At 41.0% G+C, this 25,227-nt stretch overlaps 2 protein-coding genes across 8 annotated transcripts; both read left to right on the top strand.

Moving 5' to 3' along the window:
* Positions 1–75: 75 nt before the first annotated feature.
* Positions 76–19,735, top strand: LOC115233473 (ubiquitin carboxyl-terminal hydrolase 34). The gene is made up of 12 exons (XM_029803927.1): positions 76–1,569; positions 2,273–2,369; positions 2,730–3,063; positions 3,152–3,449; positions 3,565–4,308; positions 4,369–11,165; positions 11,243–11,433; positions 11,873–12,050; positions 12,182–12,348; positions 12,448–13,118; positions 13,185–13,380; positions 17,186–19,735. The coding sequence occupies exons 1-12, from the start codon at positions 1,527–1,529 to the stop codon at positions 17,817–17,819; spliced, it is 10,350 nt and encodes a 3,449-aa protein (XP_029659787.1). The 5' UTR covers positions 76–1,526; the 3' UTR covers positions 17,820–19,735.
* A 137-nt stretch (positions 19,736–19,872) lies between these two features.
* LOC115233478 (transmembrane protein 245) lies at positions 19,873–25,084 on the top strand. 7 transcript variants are annotated; one of them, XM_029803944.1, is made up of 10 exons: positions 19,875–20,661; positions 20,766–21,282; positions 21,361–21,755; positions 22,401–22,565; positions 22,632–22,830; positions 22,997–23,181; positions 23,255–23,355; positions 23,470–23,487; positions 23,619–23,921; positions 24,012–25,084. In XM_029803944.1, the coding sequence occupies exons 1-10, from the start codon at positions 20,146–20,148 to the stop codon at positions 24,193–24,195; spliced, it is 2,583 nt and encodes an 860-aa protein (XP_029659804.1). In that variant the 5' UTR covers positions 19,875–20,145; the 3' UTR covers positions 24,196–25,084. The 7 variants fall into 7 exon arrangements, 5 of the variants coding, with proteins under 5 accessions (XP_029659804.1, XP_029659800.1, XP_029659801.1 ...); XM_029803940.1 differs by lacking the exon at positions 21,361–21,755 and adding an exon at positions 21,871–22,334 and having other exon boundaries at positions 20,766–21,291; XR_003883781.1 differs by lacking the exons at positions 21,361–21,755; positions 24,012–25,084 and adding an exon at positions 21,871–22,334 and having other exon boundaries at positions 19,873–20,661; positions 20,766–21,291; positions 23,290–23,355; positions 23,619–23,886.
* Positions 25,085–25,227: the final 143 nt, after the last annotated feature.

The raw sequence follows: 25,227 nt of genomic DNA, 5'->3' as shown, positions 1-25,227 counted from the left end.
CGCAGACTCCGTAGTAGACACACCGAGCGCGCTCCGAGCAATGTCCAGGTTCAGGACCGTATACGCGCCGCTCGCCACCCACTAACACAAAGGGCTTGCCGTTATATTTTATTATTATTATTATTATTGCTGTCGCTATTATTATTGTCGTCCCGGTGACGCTGCACAGTATTCTTGAATTCGCCGGGGTTTGCTCTAATCCACAATTCAGCCGTACTATTACGGTGTGAAAGAAACGGAAATGGAACACGTCTGACGAAGCGAAATATATGCAGCCCTGACGACCGCGACTGAAAGTTGATCCGAAAGCAGCTCGAGAAAAAGAGATGCGAAGAAATCAGCTGTCGCGGGCATCTGTCAAGCGCAACGTCTAATATAGGAACGTGAATCTTTCTCCCGTTCATCGTTTTTCCGGCTCGTCGTCTGTCTCGACGATTCAACGGATATATATATATATATATATGAGGCTATTTAGATATAAATACATGAAAAGCGCGAAAAGAGGGTAACAAAAATTTACGTTTCTCTTTTTCCCTCAAAATTGTAAATCATATAATCACGTCGCGAAGAGAATTAAGAGATAAAAGCCGTTGTTCTACACAAAAGACTCTTATCAGCTAGATATATATGTTCGATTTTTTGCACGATATATTTGGATCCACTGAAAAAAAACGAGACTAGATATAAAATATGGAACATGTGTCGTAATTCTTTCGCTAAAATTGTAAGCCTAGAATTCGTGAAGAAGAGTATTATAATATCACAGTTGATCATTGAAAATTTTTGCGGTGGTTTTTATTGCATGAAGTCTGTAAACAAATTCCCATAGTATTTTGCAATTCCAATATATAGTACGTGATGTAATTTACGATTTACATATGCATTAATTCATGCAGATAATATACTTTTCCGACAAAGTCGAGCGTTTCATTTTCACGCATGAGAGAAGAATAGTACTATTATAAAAATGGAGAAGAGCGATAGCCGCATTTATCGTTCGACTCTGTCGTCCTCAGGTCGCGATTCCGCGATGAAATCGCGATCGCTTCCGGGAAAGTGTATATTGTATAAACGGATTTTTAAATCGCGACGCGCACCGCGATTCAACATGGCGGCGATCAGCTGTGTTCTGTCACAATGATGTTCGCCTCGACGAATGTTGGATTAATTAGCCTAATCGGTGCGGCGTGCACTGTTCGTTAGGATTAATCATTTCGTGATTCCGTCGATCGGGCTTCGAATTGGGCGTATCGCGTGTGCGATACTATCGTTCGTCGGTATCTTTTCCTTTCTCCCTCCACGCTGACTGACCGTGAATACGAGGCGTCTGAAGTGAGCGGCGAGTGGACGCGCAGCCTTGCCGCACAAAAGCAATATGGTGGTGATCGTCGGGGACAGTCGAGCGAATACGGGGAATGTTTAATAATATTGTCACCGTTGTGGCGAGACGTGCATCGGTGACGAGCGCGAGTGATGAACTTGACGTGACCGAGAGCCTCTCGCTAGGCTGAAAGGACCTGGGCACCATGTGCGATGTGTGCGTCGACTTTCACGATCTTCTACTTTCCTGTAAGTGCTAATATTGTGTATATACAGTGTAGCGCGTTTCCGTTCCCGATTCTTAACCTATTGTCGCGCTCATTTTCGCCGAGATTCACAGATGCCCGTGAGTGGATCGCGAGAGAATTTCTCCGACGGAAATATCGTCGTCGAAAATATATCGTTGACATCTAAGGCAAAAAACGCGATCGCGCGAAATCTTTCTTTCGGGCGAAATATAAATCGCAAAATAGCGTCTTATAACCTTAACCCCCGTTGTCCGTTTGACGGGCAAAAGCATCGAATATCTCGCGCTGTTCTTAAGCACACATTTCATATAAACATTTTTAGATTTCTCGTCGTAATCTTTGGATCAGGCTTGAATTCCTTTCTAAAATCAGCGAATTTTCGAATGTACAAGTGTTATAATTTTCTTAATGACACGTTTTTCAAATATTTTTCACCGAAGCTCGCGTACTCTATTCGATAACTTTGAGTTCTTATTGTTGAAATCGTTCACATATTGCAGATGTTTACTTTCAATATATTCGAAAAAACGTAATATTTTCATTAATGTAAAAACACACATTGGTGATTTTGGAAAACTGTAAGTTTTATACCACAGCAAATAAAAGATTTTATGCATTGAAAAAATTAAGTTTCTTATAAATATGGTACTTTTTTAATTTACATTAATCAAATTTTTTATTTTTATAACGTTTTATTTTTTCAGATGACGAACGTTCGTCGAAGGAACAGGATGCATTGGCGACGTTATGCATAACAGACGTCGACACGACATTGCATTATGTTAATCAGTGGGTGCAAAGGTACGTTAACTCATTCAATCTTTTGTCATCTTTCATTTTTTCTTACAAAGATAAAATTCCCAAAATGAAAACTGCTATTGCTGTACAATGCGATGAAACTTTTATTTGACGGGTGTAGTTACTTTCTATGTATAGAAATTGTATTGAAATTTAATTTGTTATACAAAAATAATTATCGAAATTTATTTAGTGATTTAACAATTATTATAACGTTTTTACATAAACAGTGAATGTTTTTGGCAAGTCGCTATAGTGATTTTTTGTAACAAAAGGGTTTAATTTTATAATCAAGTATATATATATATATATATAATATATATTTAGTTACAAAATATGATTACATTGTGATTTTTTTTCCAGACAATGTATGTGTTGTTATCGCGAGATTAAAAATTTTGATCGATTTATAAGGCTAACTCAAAGTATTGTACTCTGTACATTACAACAGTTACAAGTTATACAGCAAAATGAAGATGTCGCTAAGGAGACTGTTGAAGAAGGGAAGGAAGAGGAAGAGAAAAATAGTAAACGAAAATCCAGCGACAACACAGAGCATGCACAAGTGGAAGCTCAGACAAAACAGATATGGTCACAAAGATTATTTCATCTTCTCTCGAAAATATTTTTATTAAATTTTCCTCTTTATATCGCTATGAAGCACGGCGGTGTAATTAATCCTTTAGCTCCCGTCAAGGTAAGACTTGTGTGCGATTTATGTCACACGTTTGCAGATTGCATTTTTCTTGATTACATATAACACTGAATCATTTTATAATCGGCAGGACGAAGGTGGTTACTGTGAACCGCACGATCCCGAAGTACCGGCGCCTTTGATCCGCGCTGTATCTATATTTTGCCATCAAGGAGGCTTTAATTTGATGTCCGCTTGTTTTGATATGGAAAGCACACTGCCTGTTAGCCTTGCGCATTCTATGGTTGCAGTTATTTGTAATCTCAAACTTTGGTTAAACTACGGTAGCGTCATCCAACTATTTATACCATTACGCAGTCGTGTTATGAAGTATATGTGCCGTTTAGGGGACAAGGAATTGCGTACTCCTGCTGTTAGAACAATGGCAGGTATGTTTATGAAATAAGAAGAAATGCAGACTAACACACGATTTGCATTCGCGCACAGATATACAAACTTATTTTTATTTAAATCGCAATAATATTTTTTCATGCATTTTTTTAGATTTTATGTGGAGCGCGGTGAAAGATCCAATAGACGCTGTATTACCGAGCTTCGATCGCGATGGGCTCGACTTGGCATTTAAATACTTTACTAGTACAACTTTGACTATGAGGCTGGCTGGTGTAGCTCAGATAAACGCTCATATCACCGCTTCTAATGAGCTCTGCAATAGCGAGACCGTTGCCGAGGTTGAACAAGTGGGACACGCGCTTGCCGCTTGGTTGACCGAGAACAACATCATAGCTCATATATTCGGACCAAACTTACACGTAGAGGTTATTAAGCAGAGTCACATTATATTAAGCTTTTTAGCTATGGAGGGTAGAATTACGTCCTCGGACATGGACACTATGTGGCAAGCCGCGCAGTTGAAGCATTGCGGCCGACCGGTTTATGACCTGTTGGCACCTTTGGTCAAACATCTGGCTCCTACTCCCGTACTTCATCTATACTCTTTACTAGGCAAACTAGAACCTAAGGATCATACAGAGCAAAGTCTGTTCTTAGCGTCTGCTTTGATCAAGTTTATCTGGACGTCTGGTCGTTCGGCTTATCCCAGGGGTTTAGTGATGAAGAACAGAGAGATTTTGAGGAGCAACAGTGGAGTCGGTGGAAGTAGCAGCAGCGATCCGAGCGGTATGGACGGTAGTAGTCCAGAAGACGATGAGGAGGAGCCTAGTCCGACATTGTCCGATGGACCGTCGCCTAGAAAACAAGCAAGGGCCGATAGTAGCGATGGTGAAGGTACGTAAGTGTTTAGATTAAACGTTTAATATTGTTTATGCATCTGTTGTATATTTGTAGGACATTATAAAGGAAAGAATCTGACGACCACCACCATTGAATCGAGTCTCAATGAAATCGAAGACCTGAATTCTGATAAATTTGATTGTAACAGAGAATTGCCTAAGGATTCATCGACGAGTGCTATTCGCGAGGAGATAAAGAACAAGCAGAGCGGATCTGATGCCGAAGCGGACACGGAGAAGTCTAATACGGAGGAGATGTTTGTACATGAGAAGAAAAAGCGAAAGATTCTTCGCAAGCGAAAGAGACCGCAGAAGCGCTCTTTGAGCGCCGTTGAGAAAACGCTGGAAGATATCGTCGGTCAAGACGACAATGTAAAATCGAAGGATTTGCTTGTAGATGCAAAAAGCAGAACGGAAGATGTATTGAACAGTAGTCTAGACGTGGGTGCTTTAACTTCCTTGGATGAACCGAAGAGCGTCGACGCGTTGGATCGCGTAAAGCAACAGGCGATAGCTTTGGACCCAAACGATCAGCAAGTTCCAACTACGGCGGCGCTGTTAAGACGCGCCAACAAGAATAAATACATGTCTATAGTGGGATACAATGTAGATCGAGCGGCTGACTCGGCGGACAGTTCACATGACGAGGACGATAGCGATGTAGCGGGCGTGCTCGCCGCCGCGGACGGTCCCGGTGCGGTAATATCTGAGCTTGCTGGATTAGTGCACGCCACTGGTCCCACGTTCCTACCTTCGGGTTTGGACGAGATGCTTTCCGACGAAGAAGGCTCGTACAGTAGCAGAATATCGAACAAGAGTGAAAAGAACATGGCCGACTTTGACGGCGAAGAGAGCGGTTGCGAGGAAGAATTGGCCCAGTTGGCGGCGCGTCATCTAACTGCTATTCAAATGCAAGCTTATCATCCTCATCACTCGCACTCAACCATAACAATTAGAAGATCGGTTTGTCAACCGCCGCAAGTGCGAGCCGCTCGACAAACGGCCACCAGATTGAGCTCGCAATTTAATCTGGATACGGTTTGTAAGCCAGGTAACACCTTACTGTGGGATCTTCTTCAGGATGATAAGATTGGTCAGCTAGGCGAAGGACTGGCCTTGGAGGCGGAGAAAGCGCTGTGCAATCTTTTGTGTTTTAACGTTGATCGCTTAATCCCGATGAAATTTATAGAGGGCTGCTTAGAGAATTTGGCGACTAATCGTTCCGTGGTCGTATCTCTAAGATTGTTGCCAAAGCTGCTCGCGAGCTTCCAGCAATTTGGAGCGATGGACGCGCACACGATTACGACCTGGGCCGATCGTGAGCGCGGCATGATGAAACATTTCTTTAATAATTTAAAGACGTACACTAGCACGGGACCGAAGAGTAATTTGTATTCCCATCAAACGGAAATACAAGTCAGACTACAATTTCTATCGTCGATCTTCTCGCCCTTAGGTTCGCCCGATTGCTTTCGCTTGAGTCTGGAACAAGTGGATATATTGTGGCAATGCTTGTCGCAGGATCCGATATGCGCGGACGAACTCTTCAGTTGGTTGCTTAGTCAAGCAAAATCCACGGAGCAGCACGCCTTAGGAATGGACACACTGAAGCATCTGTGCATGCGTAAATTACCGAGCCTACCACCGGAAACCATCAGCATGACGGGCCTAAGTCTGTTTCAGCAGTTGTGCAATTTGGCGCGCTTGGCCGCGGCGCATTTGGACAGACCGTTGAGAGATGTGGACTCAGTGGGTATGGATTTTTTGTGGCGGATTGCTTTGAAGGCGAAAAGTACTGACGTCAGTATGGCAGCTATACAGTATCTTAACGGCTATTACATGTCGCGACAGCTAACGCAAGAAGCGGAATTCGTTTCGCAGTGCATGACGCATCTCGCGGCAGCTAGCGCTGATCTCGAGAGTAATGAGGAGGCTAGTTTGCGCTGCATACAGCGCGCCCTGCTTTTGCTGAGAACGCATTTAGAAGCCTTTCGAAAACGCTATGCCTATCATTTGCGCCGCTGGGTACTCGAAGGCAGAGGCGTTGCCAGCCAATGCTACGTAGCCATGAATACGTCCGAGAAGGGCCAACAATTGAGAATCTTCGTGCAACCTGCTGGTATACCGGAGAAAACAAGTTTTACTCTTCTTAACACCGATTACGTGGCGGATTTGCGAGCTGAAGTAGCCAAATGGTGGGACGACACGCAGAATACACAAGAAAAGTCCGCGGCCTCCGCGAATGCCACCTCGAATGGCGGCTCGGTTTTAGGATCGTTACTCACCGATGGTCCTATCAGAATGATCACCCAGGGGCAAGAATTAACTATCGATTTTGACGAAAAGACTTTACAAGAGATGGGTTTTAAGGATGGTCAATTGGTATTCATTTCACCTGGTGCCAGTAGAGGTAACGGCGGCGGTGGTCGTTGCAGCAAACGGGATATGGATTCGCCCTCATTGTTACCGCCCCCTCCTAGAGAATCGTTGCCAACCTTACTGTTGCTCCGACCGCAGTATTTTGAACAATTGTTTACGCTTATGAGAACACTCAGCGCCATGAGAACGACCGTGAAGGGTGGGCAAGAGATACCTCATACGAAGGCCCAAGTGCTTTCGAGGAGGGTTTGGGACACGCTTACTCTATTACCGACAAGTCCGACTTTATTGCGAGGTTTCCAGAAACTCGGCGAGACATCCCTTCAGGAATTACTCGATCCGGCGAGTCCGCAAAAATTGATGTATTCTCTTTATATAGTTGAGTCTTTGAGTCGACGAGGTACGACGAGTCAAGCGTCATCGAGCAACTCTACCACTTCATCGACGGCTGCATCGGCGTATCAAGGTGGCGGAGATGCGGACGACAATCAGGATGACAAGGAAAAAGACATAATTTGGTCCACCCTGTTTGTGCAACACGGTGGACTCCGACATCTTTTCGATATCTTTATGTCAGGTTGTCTGGAGCAGGGAGACGGCAGCGAATGGCAACAGGATTGCCTTGCCAGTTTATTGAAGCAACTTTGTCATCTCGGCGTCGTAAAAGAGGAAAAGAAACGCAACAAAGCAGACAAGCCGCTATTGGTGCCCAAGCTGAGCGAGGCAATGCTGAGAATGATGAATGTCGACACAGTGATGCCAAGGATAACGAGCATCTTAAATGATGCCTCGTTACCGCTCGATCCGAATCATTACAAAACCGGACTTTTTGGCCGATCTCAAGTGATACATTACGCCATGGCGCTGTTGGTTTGTTGGGTGCACAGCGACTCGACGGTACGACAATATTTGTTCTCATCGTCCGAGCCATTTGGGAAAACATGGCTACGCAGATTGATACTAGAGGATCCCGAGCCGGCGGTGAGACGCGAGGTATGCACAGCTCTATACAAACTATGCTTAGGTAGCACCGGTGCGGAAGACGACAACTCAGAACAGATGCCAGGATTGATAGTACCCATGTTGAATACTCTGCTGGAGCATCTTGTGATCGCCGAAGCTATGCAACCTTCTCACCGCAAACCGGATTTACCGCTGCATCTGCACTCAGTCTTGGACGAAGGAAAGGAGCCCTACGGACCAGCTTGTAAAGACTACTTTTGGTTAGTATGTCGTCTGGTGGATTCTCTACCGGACGAAGCGATTCGAGAGAGTACGGCGGATGAGACTTCTGGCACGACTATCGATCTCGAAGCACTGGCCATCCGGGTGATCGACTCCGTGCTTAATCGGGAACACTTGGAAACGCGGCATAACACGGTGGAAGATGACGCTTTGGTTGGATTGATTAATCTCACGTGCAACATAATGACACATAACCCTCCCTGCAAACAGGGAAAGATCGGGCAGAATTTGTTGGATCAGGTATTTGACTTTCTGTTTGCCTTGCCGAATCCGCGGAGCAAGCATGTGCCCAAATGTAAGAGCCAAGCGTCCAGATCAGCCGCTTTCGATCTTCTAGTCGAATTGGTGAAATCGGCACCCGATAATTATAGGATATTGCATGAGAAGCTACTCGCTCAGCACCGTCCCGGACCGCATTCTCCGTATCCATGGGATTACTGGCCTCACGAGGACGGACGTTCCGATTGCGGCTACGTAGGTTTGACGAATCTTGGTGCGACATGTTATATGGCCAGTTGCATGCAACATCTGTACATGATGCCGCAAGCGCGCGTCTCTATACTAGGCGCCGATTGCAGTCGTGCTAATAAGCATCAGCTGACTTTGCGAGAATTGCAGAGAATGTTTGCGTATCTGTTGGAGTCTGAGAGGAAAGCGTATAATCCGAGAAGCTTCTGTCGCGTGTACACGATGAACCATGAGCCGCTGAATACCGGTGAGCAGAAAGACATGGCCGAATTCTTCATTGATCTTGTTTCCAAATTGGAGGAGATGACGTCCGACCTGAAAAACTTGGTTAAGACGTTATTCTGCGGCGTGATATCCAACAATGTCGTTTCGCTCGATTGTGAGCATGTTAGTAGAACCTTGGAGGAATTCTATACCGTCCGTTGTCAAGTGGCGGATATGAGGAATCTCTATGAAAGCTTGGACGAAGTCACGGTCAAGGATACATTGGAGGGTGACAATATGTACACGTGTTCGCAGTGTGGCAAGAAAGCGCGCGCGGAAAAACGTGCATGTTTTAAAAAGTTGCCTCATATATTGTGTTTCAACACGATGCGCTACACCTTTAACATGGGTACTATGTTGAAAGAAAAAGTCAACACGCATTTCAGTTTTCCTCTTAGACTGGATATGTCTGGTTACGTCGAAAAGAAGCTCATGCCACAGCACTATAAGGACGAGAAGAAAGCGGTGTTGCTCGAGAAGAGAAAATCCGAGAATGATGGACATCCGAGACCGTTGTTAGTGGACGACGTGGAGGAGGAAATACAGGAGGAAGAAATGGAGCATTATCAATATGATTTAATTGGCGTGACTGTTCATACGGGAACGGCGGACGGCGGGCATTATTACAGTTTCATCAGGGATCGTACGTCTCCCAACAAGGACAAGTGGTTCTTGTTCAATGATGCTGAAGTCAAGCCGTTCGATCCAAATCAGATCGCGGCCGAATGCTTCGGTGGCGAGATGACCAGCAAAACGTACGATTCGGTGACGGACAAGTTCATGGACTTTAGCTTCGAGAAGACCAATTCGGCGTATATGTTATTCTACGAATGGTGCGCCGATCCCGGTGACCAAACGAAGGAAGAGGAAGCTACCGTGTCGAGTCCCATTGCCGATAATAATGCCGATAATAATACCGGGCGATCGTCATCCTCGCTAGTACGCAATAACATGAACAAACTGCCACCGCTAGAGCTTAACAAGGAGCTCGAAGACTGGATCTGGCAGGACAATATGCACTTTTTACAGGATAAGAATATATTCGAGCACACATACTTTGGATTTATGTGGCAGATATGCGGCTACATACCGCAGACACTGCTGTCCGTGCAGCCGGACATTACGGAGATGTCCGCGGAACTGTCGACGTCCTTCTTTATGGAAACGTTCATACACGCTAAGGAGAAGCCGACGATGGTGCAATGGGTGGAACTGCTGACGAAGCAATTTAACGGGTCGCCGGGCGCGTGCGCGAGATTTCTCGAACGGATGGCCGGCGACTCGTGGTGGCCTATTCAGATTCTAGTCAAGTGTCCTAATCAGATGGTCAGACAGATGTTTCAACGGCTATGCATCCACGTGATTCAACGATTGCGTGCTACTCAGGTGCCTCTGTATCTTCTCTGCGACGAGGAGAATGACGTCAACACGGTAGGCACACGATCCTGTGTCACGCGATTCGTTAGAATGTTATTATCGCTTATGGAACATGCCAAGCAGCATCTCAAGCATCTCACCGAATACTTCAGTTTCTTGTACGAGTTCAGCAAAATGGGTGATGACGAGGCTGTTTTTCTCATCAGGGTGCAAGCCATCTCCACGATGGTAAACTTTTATCTTGGACATAAGACGCACGAGTTTGTCGACGCGGTTAGCGAGGAGGAAGAAGAGGAGGAGATCGTGACCGTGCCTTCGGAAAAGCTCCGACCTGCTTCGTTGGATAAGATGATTATGTTGATTGCGTATTTGGTCGAGCGCAGTAGAGGGCAGGATCATAGATTGGCCTTGTCTCCGGCAGATCTGAGCGCCGTAGCAGGTGGCAAAGGTTTTCCCTTTTTATATCAACAGACACGGGATGTCATTAATCTCACTCAAACCAGGAACTTGATTCAATCGTTATGTCGTTGGAATGACAGATTGGCGATACACGTCGTCACGATGATATTCCAGGCAATAATGAAGCACACTGACGTATGTCAGCCTTTCTTCAAGTTATTGACACTTCTGACGGAAAGTTCGGGACTAAGCGGACTGCCTTGCATGACCCAACTGATCTTAGGTAGGGTCTGGGAAGCGGCGAGAGTCGCTCCTCATGGTGCGCTCGAGTGGTTGGCTCACGCGGTGACGAGGAGCAAATTGGCGCACGCTTGGGTGCTGCAAGGACTTGACACGTGGCTACAGCACTTTCTTCTGGAACACTCCAATCAGAGAGTTCGTTCGGCCGCAGCTTTTCTACTGGTATCGCTGGTCCCGTCAACGCACTTTAGACAGGGTTACCGAACCGTTCATCGGCTCAATCTAAACTGCAACTCGTCCAGAGAGCTTCAACTGTCACCGGAAGCTACTCTAATACTGCATCAGATATATACGGCGCTCTTGAGATTACTGCAACCCGCGCGACATTACATCGACATACAAACTCATGGTACAATGAAACTCACTGCCTATTTTGCATTGCTCACATACTGCGTAGTCTCCAAAACCGAAAAATTAATGGTAAGTAAATTTTAGCAATCTTTTGTAGAACAAGAGAGATCTAATGTAAATAAATCTAATTTTTGCTTCATTCACAGTTCGGGCAGTATCTTAACGACTTGTGGACGCTTTTCCATCCGAAGCTTTCGGAACCGAGTATCCCGGTGCATCATAATAAGCAAGCGGTACTTTTGTTTTGGTATCATGTCTGCTCCGATTGCCCAGAGAATGTTGCTATGATACTACACAATCCGCATATAACTAAGAATATTGCATTTAATTACATATTGTGAGTACTACACGCATTCTTTTCTACTCTTTAAGTCCTCTGCATTTGTTTACATATTATATAGCAGTTTTGTTTTGATTTAAAAAGTTGAATCATTTATATGAAAGAATGATGTATAAATGCATGTATGCGACATGGGACATTATTCAGCCTGTATATTATTCCAAAGACTAATCAAATGCAAAGAATTGATACTATTCAACATATAAAAATTCTTATTTTCTTTTTTTTTTTTTTTTATTTATGAAGGCATCTCAGTTTTTACTTTAAACAATGATTTCTCATAATAATCAAACAAATAATTATTTCAATTCCAAAATTAAAAATGTTTTATAATTGAAAGTAACTTTTAGCGAAAGAAATAATTATTCAAAATATAAAATTTTTTTTTTTTTTTTTTTTTTTTTTATTTATATAATTTGCATTTTATTCATTATAGAGCTGATCACGAAGACCAGGATGTCGTGCTATTTAACAGAGTTATGTTACCCGCATATTATGGCCTCTTGCGGCTTTGCTGCCAGCAGTCGCGCACTTTTACAAGACAATTGGCTGCACATCAGAATATTCAATGGGCATTCAAAAACATCACCCCTCATCCTACTCAGTATTCAACCGTAAGCTTATCGAGAATCTCTTTTTTAGACGTAGAGATTGGTATTATTTGGATAAATTTTTATCCAACTTGTTATTTGAATAGCATTTTATTCCAAACCTCTTCTCAAACATGGTTTTTTTTTGCACACAGGCGGTGGACGAATTATTTAAATTGATGCAGTTATTAGTTGCGAGACATCCTGATCAAACGGAACAAGAAGAGGCGGAGATCGCATCATTTAGAAGAGGCACGCTATCTTCTTATCTACAAGGGCTCGATGGTCGTTCGTGCTGGGCAACTCTCATCTCTGCTTTTCGGTATCATCATTATAACGATAACTGTATCTTAATATACGAGAAACATGTATACGATATATTTAGATATTGAAATTATATTACTAATATTTTTTTTTTCAGGATTCTCATCGAATCGGACGACGATCGTTTGTACGTAGTTTACAATGGCGGCTTAAGTATGGCCCTCGAAGCGTTTCACATGCTACATATAATGTATCACGAAGCAACGGCTTGCCACGTTGCCGGCGATCTGGCCGAACTGATCGCCATTATTGTCGAGCTTGTGCGATGCGTTCGTACCGCGAGAGATGGGCCGGATGCTAGAAACATTCTCGCTAATTGTAAAGAATGGCCCGATATACTCCGCAAACTGGCAACATTATTAAACACGTACAATCCGCCGGACATGAGAAACCTGGCTATAGATCTTTTAAAAGAGCTCGTAATGCTTGTTCCTGCCGAAGCAATACTGATTCTAGCACCATTACTCTCGCACTGCCATGCAGCTCTTCAGGAATCCCATGCCGCAGTCCCGCCCGGACCGTATCTTCCGCGAAGATCCACTCCGCCCGGAAAGATGCCTACCAGACCCGCTAGGCCGATGGTACAAATGGCGGTGCCTCATTCTCAGCTGGAGGCATCAAAAGGGGTGGACCCGGAGTACGATAGCGCCTTGCTCGAATTTTACTTACCTTATCACGAACTAATAGATGTCATGTGCAGATTGGCGATAAATAATGATTGTATGACGGACGCGTTAGTGAATTTGAGTGCTATGCTTGGATTCGAAGGTGAGTGATGGTGCGAATTACGCGATGCAAGAACATTGCAAATTCCAATTTATCTTATATTTGCAGGTGTACCTTTGCACTTGGCTCTATTCCCTAGGTTGTGGTTGGATGTGCATGCCGCTACACATATAGACAGAAAGCATATAGCGTCTCTTCTATGTTCTTCCTATACGGTAGATTATGTAGACGCTGTGCTACTGGACGAAAGATCGTCGTTAGGAGTGCCGGCGATACACGCTTTTCTTAAGACTTTCTTTCCGAAATTGGCCAGTCACGTGTTGACCGAGCAAACATGTTTGCTCATCGATAATCTGGTCAGCTCGTTGACGGCAATGGTGGAGGCGGTGGACGTTGAAGCATCGGCGCACAGGTTGACCGGAGACCTGCGTGCCCTGGCTCTCGTTTACAGCAGTAGCACAAGACTGAAACCATCCTCCAGCCTGCTGCCGGCTTTAGAGACCCTGCTGTCGCGAACACGGACTATTACGGTAAAAGAGAACCGTTCATCGTCGGAAGTGGAGTCGCCTTCCAAACGGCGTAGATTGTGCGGCGACAGTGAACCGGTCGACAAGGAACTGTGCGCGCCGATCAACGATATCGACATGGAGAACAATATTTCCGAGGCGGATATGGACAAGGCGGATACAGTGAACGATACGATGTCTTCCGATTCCGGGGATGATAAGGCCGCCACTGCCAGGCACAAATCAGGCAATGTTCAAGCGGAGACTATCGCCACCAGCGGCACTGTCTCACCGCCGCGTCTGGTTACTACCGCCAACAGTTGTACAAATCAGTTACGCTGCTCGTTGACTAATGTCTCGTGGCTCGAGATGCTGGAAAAGACCATTGTCGATCTTCAAACAATCGTGCAAGTGCAAAGCAAGAATAATTAAAATAATTACGCGCGCGACGTAGGCAGATGCTGAAAGGCAACACTGCTATACGATAACAGAACACATAACGATCGGTTCTACGACTTGTAAATGTGTATGACTCTTTGCGCAGGTAGAGTTTACGGTGTGTTTGCGCTCCTTTGAAATCGGATATAACTTAATTCATAATATGTATCGTACGTATGTATCAAGTTCGACTGCGATTTACTTTCCAAATATAGGAGAATAAGATATTTTCGTTATTTTGGTGACTTAAGTTATGTTAAGTTCAAATATATAAAATCGGGAGATCGTATCGCCATCGTATACATCTGGACTCTGTATAATCTTTTCATCTGAACGTGTTCGTTAGTGCTGTGAGATAGATTATTTGTCTCTTGGAAAAGACTTGATACGAGCACTTTAACGTGCAATATAACGTACACCATCCAGTATTCAGAAAACGCAATTAAATATGAAGGATGTTATAAATCTTAAAAAGCATTTCTCTAAATCTCGCTATCTCAGAAAACTTTATTCAGACAGCAAATTAATTCGATAATTTCACGCTATGCTTATGTATGAATGGAATCACAGGGTTTTAAGAAATTGTTAAAGTAAACAGATAAGACAGTGCGTTTGATCATTAGTGCAGAAATTTTTTTTATGCTCATTTCTGGTATATGCGTTTCTTTTGTTCATTTTTGACACATGAAGTTTTGGAAGTAAGTCTTATTTTAGACATTTGTTTTCTGGAGCCATTATATCCTACTAATTTGTCACATGTATCAGATCTCTTATCATTCTGTCAATAATATTCGCCTATCTCAGATAAAAATTCGTTAAATTCTCGTTTCTCAATTTCCCGAGCCACTATTTTGTTTTCAAGAAACGTAAGAAAATATTAGCGGTATTAATTATTTATTTCTACTTACGCGCAATATCTATTGTACATCATTAGGAAAGAGAGGTAAAAGAGAGAATTTATTGATATATATGAATTACGGCTAATTATAATTTGATACAGTATCTATACCACATGAAGAAATCTTAATTTGTATGGAGCGTTAGAAATTCAAATTCTTAGTGAATTAATGTAAGATTTAATAATGAAGTTTGTTAGTATTTATTTATTTTCGATAACAGCGCGTCGATTACGTGAACTCCGACGGATCGAATGCAAAAAAAATGATTTATTCTTTTTTAATCACACATTTCTTCGTACGCGCGTGTTTGCTGTGTTTAAAATAAAACAGATATACTTGAAAGAGAGGTAGGAGATGATAAACAATATATACTGTGGAAAGAACCACAGAATGATACTAAACCTAAAATGACAGAATTATACTGAATCTAAAATGAGAATCGCAATTAAAGTCGATGATCTTTAATTGTGATTAGATTTTGACGAATTATATATTTAATTCTTTGTAAAATAAAGAGTCGATATAAAATAATTAATATTGACTTTAATTAATATGCGTTATCGCATCGATGCTAAGCATATAGTGTGCAGGATTTCCACAGTTCTAAGCAAATATTTGCTTAATGAAAACTCCATTTAGGGTGAATATACATAAAATATTAATATATTAATTATTAATATTTTATATGTACGTACACAGCGTACGTATACGATCCATCTAAAACAGCGGATTTGAATTCTGCAGCCGAAAAATCATTTACACATCAATGACGTGTCATGCGTATGTGTATACATTATATATATAATTTTAATGAAAAGAAACGATATAGAAAGAAGAGCATTTATATATATACATAAGTATTACAAATTTCAACATTAAAACGCGATAACATATTGCCACTTTCGTTGACTTTTCATGCTCTCGAAATATCGGCAACAATTTATGACGATGTACGTTTGAAAATAAAAGGCACTCGCGATGAAATAAAAAAAAGTTTGTCAAGACTGTAAAAATCGTTAAGCGCACATTGCGATTCTTTTTACTTTTCTCAGTCATTTTATCCATAGCCACAAAATTTTCTTATATCGCAAAATCATTCCGTCAGGGTTTGTATCTACGGCATGTGTCCACATTATTCTCATTTATCTATTTATTATCATTCAGATGTAAAGTTTTTCGAGCGATATAATATAATAAAAGTCTCTTCATTTTAAAAGGAAACATCTATATTCTGCTATACATCCCGTCCGAAATGTAGGATAGCATTTTTAAAACGGGGTTTTGTCCGTTTTTTAACGATAAAACAATAAGAAAAGAATTATTCTATAAAAAGACAAATAAGAAATTTAATTTAAAATTTTCTTTACGTATTAGCTTTATCTTTCGGAAAATCTATATATATTTTTGGAGATTGGCGAATAAATAAGTTTCCCTCGAACCAAAAAGAAAACCGATTTATAGAAACTTTTTAAGAAATATTAATCAATTAATCATTGGACACACTAGAGAAGAAAAGAACACGTTCCAGAGATGATGCTACGTATAAAATAAATCAAGTTGATATAAGAAAGAAAGAGACACGATTATATGTCGATAAATAAAAAAATTTTGAAAGAAATATTTCGCGTGTCTTTTATACGGAATCTGATAAGATTGACAAAAGAAAAAGCAAATCTGATTAAAATATATACGTAAGATTTTATATAAATGTTATTTTATATATGCAGGAGACGACATACGTGGAAAGAGATTTTTTTTTTTTTCATTTTACGCCACTTGATTACACTTTTTTTATTCAATAATCGTTTTACAAATTTTTTTTTTTGCAAACGACTACAACTTTTCTACAGTCACCGGCCGTTAAATCCACAGAGACATCTCACATCACGAATGAATAAAACCAATCGTGAAATATTTTCAGCAAACTGAGCATTCGAGCCAACATATTTATTCTCGATTGAAGATTAACTGGAGTCATTTTTTCAGCACATGGCGTTTTCATAATCGTTGAGCTTGCCAGATAATGGTACTAAGATAGCATCGCGTCTAATTAAAAGTCATACTGTTCCTCATTGCAGTTATATTGCATCGGATTAGAATATATGATGAAAATGTATAGTACAAGAGAAAGAAATTTATATAATTTCTCGCTTTTAACATCGCCTGTAATCCGATATAACTGCAGTGAGGCATCAGGAACCTTGAAGCTCATAGAGATGATGCGAGTGCCGGCGATACACGCTTTTCTTAAGACTTTCTTTCCGAAATTGGCCAGTCACGTGTTGACCGAGCAAACATGTTTGCTCATCGATAATCTGGTCAGCTCGTTGACGGCAATGGTGGAGGCGGTGGACGTTGAAGCATCGGCGCACAGGTTGACCGGAGACCTGCGTGCCCTGGCTCTCGTTTACAGCAGTAGCACAAGACTGAAACCATCCTCCAGCCTGCTGCCGGCTTTAGAGACCCTGCTGTCGCGAACACGGACTATTACGGTAAAAGAGAACCGTTCATCGTCGGAAGTGGAGTCGCCTTCCAAACGGCGTAGATTGTGCGGCGACAGTGAACCGGTCGACAAGGAACTGTGCGCGCCGATCAACGATATCGACATGGAGAACAATATTTCCGAGGCGGATATGGACAAGGCGGATACAGTGAACGATACGATGTCTTCCGATTCCGGGGATGATAAGGCCGCCACTGCCAGGCACAAATCAGGCAATGTTCAAGCGGAGACTATCGCCACCAGCGGCACTGTCTCACCGCCGCGTCTGGTTACTACCGCCAACAGTTGTACAAATCAGTTACGCTGCTCGTTGACTAATGTCTCGTGGCTCGAGATGCTGGAAAAGACCATTGTCGATCTTCAAACAATCGTGCAAGTGCAAAGCAAGAATAATTAAAATAATTACGCGCGCGACGTAGGCAGATGCTGAAAGGCAACACTGCTATACGATAACAGAACACATAACGATCGGTTCTACGACTTGTAAATGTGTATGACTCTTTGCGCAGGTAGAGTTTACGGTGTGTTTGCGCTCCTTTGAAATCGGATATAACTTAATTCATAATATGTATCGTACGTATGTATCAAGTTCGACTGCGATTTACTTTCCAAATATAGGAGAATAAGATATTTTCGTTATTTTGGTGACTTAAGTTATGTTAAGTTCAAATATATAAAATCGGGAGATCGTATCGCCATCGTATACATCTGGACTCTGTATAATCTTTTCATCTGAACGTGTTCGTTAGTGCTGTGAGATAGATTATTTGTCTCTTGGAAAAGACTTGATACGAGCACTTTAACGTGCAATATAACGTACACCATCCAGTATTCAGAAAACGCAATTAAATATGAAGGATGTTATAAATCTTAAAAAGCATTTCTCTAAATCTCGCTATCTCAGAAAACTTTATTCAGACAGCAAATTAATTCGATAATTTCACGCTATGCTTATGTATGAATGGAATCACAGGGTTTTAAGAAATTGTTAAAGTAAACAGATAAGACAGTGCGTTTGATCATTAGTGCAGAAATTTTTTTTATGCTCATTTCTGGTATATGCGTTTCTTTTGTTCATTTTTGACACATGAAGTTTTGGAAGTAAGTCTTATTTTAGACATTTGTTTTCTGGAGCCATTATATCCTACTAATTTGTCACATGTATCAGATCTCTTATCATTCTGTCAATAATATTCGCCTATCTCAGATAAAAATTCGTTAAATTCTCGTTTCTCAATTTCCCGAGCCACTATTTTGTTTTCAAGAAACGTAAGAAAATATTAGCGGTATTAATTATTTATTTCTACTTACGCGCAATATCTATTGTACATCATTAGGAAAGAGAGGTAAAAGAGAGAATTTATTGATATATATGAATTACGGCTAATTATAATTTGATACAGTATCTATACCACATGAAGAAATCTTAATTTGTATGGAGCGTTAGAAATTCAAATTCTTAGTGAATTAATGTAAGATTTAATAATGAAGTTTGTTAGTATTTATTTATTTTCGATAACAGCGCGTCGATTACGTGAACTCCGACGGATCGAATGCAAACCATTGGTTTTTTTTTTTTTTCATTTTACCCCCCTTGATTACACTTTTTTTATTCAATAATCGTTTTACAAATTTTTTTTTTTGCAAACGACTACAACTTTTCTACAGTCACCGGCCGTTAAATCCACAGAGACATCTCACATCACGAATGAATAAAACCAATCGTGAAATATTTTCAGCAAACTGAGCATTCGAGCCAACATATTTATTCTCGATTGAAGATTAACTGGAGTCATTTTTTCAGCACATGGCGTTTTCATAATCGTTGAGCTTGCCAGATAATGGTACTAAGATAGCATCGCGTCTAATTAAAAGTCATACTGTTCCTCATTGCAGTTATATTGCATCGGATTAGAATATATGATGAAAATGTATAGTACAAGAGAAAGAAATTTATATAATTTCTCGCTTTTAACATCGCCTGTAATCCGATATAACTGCAGTGAGGCATCAGGAACCTTGAAGCTCATAGAGATGATGCGCGTGTACAGATATGCTGGTCGACTGTTTAACAGAAAACTTTTTCCGCATTAATACTAACGCTCTCATTCTCTAGATGTCCCGTAAGCGACTCTATATATGTATATGTTGCCGAATCCGAGGAAACAGACATGTTCGATAGACTCGCGCACGACGAACGATAAGCAAGTGTCCGCTTGATGCAGTGTATATTATCTTAAATGTGTCGCTACATTTGATGTACTTGTAACGAAAATGAAAAGAACGGAAGAAATATCGGCTCTCTCTCTTTATGTCTCTCTTTTTTTTTTCTCTAAAAATGCGTTCACTCATAAGATAATCAATCTAAGCGTGTCATCTATGAACTCGTATATTATAAACTTTAATTGGCGTGAATTTTTTCTTTTCTTCTGAATTTGGAATTTCAATAAAATCGAGTTCCCTTTTTTCGTTCCATCTTTTCTTGCAATCTTCTTTGGCCTACTTTTACGTTTTATGTATATGTGTACCGTGCCGCAAGTCGCAAGCCGCAACATGAGTAGCGTCATCAGCTGCTGCAATCAGCTGTTATCTTGTACTTTCTTGACTGAAATGCATTTCTTCGTCGTTTGTATTTGCGACGACGCATCGGAAACGACGTAAACATACTTGGAAATAAGTCAAGCACAGATTGTGTTTATTAACGCGCATGATTAGCTATAACCATGGATAACGTTCGCTCGTCGGTGGATAACCTCTTCAACATGCTGTCAGGCTTCAGCGCGGGTCACGAGAAAGCTTTGAAACAGGGAATCTACAATGCCGTCGCGCTCTTCCTTCTATGCCTGGTCTCGGCAGCCGGCTATGGTCTCTACATTATACTGAGCCCCTTCGTCAAACCCCTGATCTGGGCCCTGCTATGCGGCTCCGTCCTATTCCCGTTCAAGTATTCGTTGGCTACGACGGTACAATCCTGGTTCGCCCAGGTAGAAGCATCCCGGTCCCCGCTGATCGTCAACGCGAGCCTGCTGCCCGTGCACATATTCGATAATATTTCCGAGAAACTTGGCTCCTTTTTATGGATACGTATCAAATATATCGTCGGGGCAATATCACTGGCATTAACGCCTATAGGCGTGTATCATTACACTCCTAACATTATGACGTGCCTCGCGCGGAGGATGTTTCATGTGTTCACCACCGTCTCCGGATTCTTCATCCCGACATGCAATATTTTTACGGTATAAATTGCGTTAATTTTCTCATCTTGTATATATATGTACGCTGTGTCACAACTTGACAGAAATACTTTCCTAAATAATTAATTGGATTTTATATCTTACAGGTCTCTACAATACTCATCGGATATCTAACGATACTATATATTTACTGGACGCCATCAAACTCTAGCCATTTTCGTTACATGTCTTTCGTGATATGGTTCATCGTTACCATGTATCTCTCGAGTATGGCTGGCACTTATCGAGTCTTGGTCTTCGCCGCTCTACAAATCCTATGCGCGATTGGATTTATTTACGAAGTATTATCGATTATGGAGAGTCAAGAGCTGAATGGTAGGCACTTGACGTTCTCGGAGGCCGCACGTTTCGCCTTAACGAATAATTTATTACCGAGTCCGCAGGGAGAGGTATCGGCTCCATCGGAGAGCGATAAAACGCGGACGAACGATCGGATTTTAGAGGAAGAGAGTACTTTGGATACGCCGCTTCGTCCCGAAGAAGACGTGAGGAGGCCAGCGTCGAGAGCCGATAGAATCCTCGGCGCGTCCAAATTCGGCGTAAAGTCAATGTCCTTGGATGCGGATGCTGGCCTGTCCTCTGCGCATAAACCGCGATCTGCGTGTAATGTACATTCTGTAACGACATTACGTGACCGTTATTTCCTCAGCAAAATAAAGGCTGAATTACGAATGTCTTTAGATATGCAAGATGATGAAGTCGATACTGACAAATATATGTATGGAGCGCTGTACGCGTGCGTCGGTATGCTTCTTTGGAAGCACAGATGGATCTCGTATATCCTGGTGATCCCGTTGGTGTATTATATCGTCAAACAGCTGGGTAGTTATTTCGGCTTTTGGAAAACCATACGCAGACGATGTGACTTGACAATACAAACGGTCAAGTCGTGGTGCCTGGATCGACATCAAGCTCTCATACCCTCCAATATCAGAGGTCTCTATAAAGTAAGCATTATCGTGGACGAGAAACTGAGGAATGTTCTGAAGGAATCCGTTAACGCGGTAGCGACTGCCTCTGTGATACTCGGACTGATCGTTTTCACCACTTGCGCATCTATTTTCATAACGATACAGGTACAATAAATACTCGTAATCTCATTGATCTGTACGGTTGCTTCTGTACCGTTAGTTCTGTCTATAGGTTTACATGGAAGGTTTGCATCTTGTTCAAGTTCTGCGTGTAATGTACATTCTGTAACGACATTACGTGACCGTTATTTCCTCAGCAAAATAAAGGCTGAATTACGAATGTCTTTAGATATGCAAGATGATGAAGTCGATACTGACAAATATATGTATGGAGCGCTGTACGCGTGCGTCGGTATGCTTCTTTGGAAGCACAGATGGATCTCGTATATCCTGGTGATCCCGTTGGTGTATTATATCGTTAAACAGCTGGGTAGTTATTTCGGCTTTTGGAAAACCATACGCAGACGATGTGACTTGACAATACAAACGGTCAAGTCGTGGTGCCTGGATCGACATCAAGCTCTCATACCCTCCAATATCAGAGGTCTCTATAAAGTAAGCATTATCGTGGACGAGAAACTGAGGAATGTTCTGAAGGAATCCGTTAACGCGGTAGCGACTGCCTCTGTGATACTCGGACTGATCGTTTTCACCACTTGCGCATCTATTTTCATAACGATACAGGTACAATAAATACTCGTAATCTCATTGAGTATACGGTTGCTTCTGTACCGTTAGTTCTGTCTATAGGTTTACATGGAAGGTTTGCATCTTGTTCAAGTAACAGGTGAAATATTGAATTCCTCCTTGATGAACAACCCCGATATCGACTGGGTCCCAGAGAAATGGGAAGAATCTGTTAATAGTGTTTTGGATAATGCTTATACTTATGGACGAAGCGCTATATCAGAAGGAGTAAGAAATTTACTTTTTTTTGCTTTTCTTCTTTGCATATGCTACAGGTTCACGTCCTTTATTTAGATACGAAGTCTCGTGAAAGATCTAGAATCGTCCAAGGCAGAGCAAATGGAGAAGAAAGTCTTGGAGCTTTGGGATCGTCTCTACCAGGCGTGGATGATGTCGAATGTGGATGAAAATTTCTTGGGTCCTACTGTAGACACTGCATCTGCATATTCCGCTTGGGAGAATTTCAAGGAAAGCTTCGGAAAAATGCCCCTCCGTGAGTGACTCTGTATCAAAAAATTTATGAAATTTACGATGATTCATCGTTTTAGATTTTTAACTTATTCTTATTATATAGAATCACTCTTTATACCATTAGTAATGTGAATCATCTTATATAATACAGCAATGGAATGTTTATATGAAATCTTTTTCTCTTCCAGATCTCTTCAATATGACAAGCATACAGAATTTTGCCAAGGAAAATATTGGCATTTTAATGTCAGTGCTTGATTCTATTTGGAGCATCGTCAAGGGCAATATGTCTGTGATACTGACAATATTCACAGAGCTATTCTACGTCGTACTCATGAGTGGATCGGCCGTATTTAATTTTGTACTTAGCACGGTATGCACAACACGTTTTATTAAGCTTTGATATAAAAAGAAAAGATATGAGATGTAAGAATTTTGTATTTTAGGTTGTTTTCTTTACGACTCTATTTTACTTACTCAGTTCCAGTGGTAAAACTTACAAACCCATCGAATTGACAACAATGTTCAGTCCCATTAGTTGTCATAGGTAAATACATCGATATCTTGAATTTAAATCTATACCTTTCATTTGTATGCATATGTGCATGTGTGCAAGAACTTTGAATTTTATACAAAAATATTTATCTTTATTTCTAACAAGCACAACACACGTAGAAGGGTAAGTTAATTTTCGTATAGTAATTGGAGTTAATATTTATTTAAATAATACGATTATGTATGAAAAGTCGATTATTTTTCGCGCGATAAAAATAGCAACATGCAAGACATAATGTTGACTTTCTTCTCCAGATTCGCCATTGCGTTACAAGAGGCGGTAATCGGGGTGTTCGCGGCGACCTTCAAGCTCGCCTCCTTCTTCGGTATGTGGACGTGGTTCATACACAACTTATTCCAAGTGAAGATTGTCTACTTACCATCGGCCCTCGCGACTATGCTGGGTGCAGTCCCTTTCTTAGATGCGTACTTTGCCTGCATCCCGGCCACGATAGAACTCTGGTTCACCCGCGGATCGATGCTCGCTATCCTTTTCTTTCTTTTCCATTTTCTCCCGTGTAACATAGTAGTGACGGAATTCTATAAGGAGATTAAAGGGTAAGATCGCTTCATAGTATATAAGTTCTAATAAGTTTCCAATCACATACAATATACAATATTTTTGCATATACATTTTGTTGATTTTAGTGGCGGGCATCCTTATCTGACAGGCCTATCGATAGCAGGTGGAATTTTCTGTTTAGGCGTAGAGGGGGCAATTTTTGGCCCTTTGCTTTTATGTTGCATTATGGTTGTCATCAATTTAAGTCGACGTTATCTGCATTCGCCCGAAGAGGAAGTTATACTTCCAGCGTATTCCAGCACACCATGATACGAGCCAAAATAATGGTATGCTTTCGCTCTAACAAATTAATTTACTCTGCTTAATAATGTTGCGAGCTACGGGCTTGAATCCCTAGCTTTTATTAAGAATTATAAGATCCAAAGTTTTATATTAAACATTTTATGAAAGTTACCGTGTACGATGGCTGGACTAAACATGCAATGCACATACGAACGTGTAAAAACTGAATGCAGACCAATCACGAACAATTATCGACGAATATCAGCGAACGTGAAGAGAAGTTAATTATTTAATGTTTTTTATATAAAATATTTCTTTTTTATATAAAATAATTTTTTACAAAGTTTTTGTGTATATAATCTGTTATAAATTAATTTTTTTATAAAAAAAAGATAATGCTTCTCCGCTGATGCTCGTGATTGTTTACATTTTCATATGATTGGTCCAAATTCTGCTCAAATTCATACGTGCTTTACATATGTATTTTTATGTGATAAGAGAACTAACAGGAAGAAATCTCAGCTTACGCTTATTAGCTTTAAAATTATATCATACACATATATAATAAAAACAAATTATTTTTTTAAATTTAATATAATCATCATTTTCTATTTTTGACGAAATTTGGTTTGAAGCGACATAGATTTTAGTCTTCCATTATCTCTGATTATAAATTTGATACATATTATATATATAGATATAGATCTGTGACAATTACACATATATGATAATTTTATTTATGTATTACATTTTATATATGTATTGATGTGTTTTGTTTCTAATATATTGATTACTTTATATGCAAACAAAAAATAAGTGTTGAAATGTACTGACTTCAAGACTTAACATGTTATTTTTCATGTCAAACGTGTAACCAAAGATATGTGTTTATGGTAATAAATTTTCTCAACGTTTAATGCGTGTATTATACGCTAAATTATAATTCATTGAAATAATCGAAACGTAATCCTCGATAGCAGCGCGATGTCCAATTTGATGTCCATGATACTTGGTGGAGCCGTAATCGTGCTTATTATTCTTATCGGATTTGAAGTTTAT

This window comes from Formica exsecta, unplaced genomic scaffold, assembly GCF_003651465.1.
Source record: "Formica exsecta isolate Colony F162 unplaced genomic scaffold, ASM365146v1 scaffold175, whole genome shotgun sequence".
Lineage (NCBI taxonomy): Eukaryota > Metazoa > Arthropoda > Insecta > Hymenoptera > Formicidae > Formica > Formica exsecta.
This window is presented reverse-complemented; position numbering and strand designations above follow the sequence as displayed.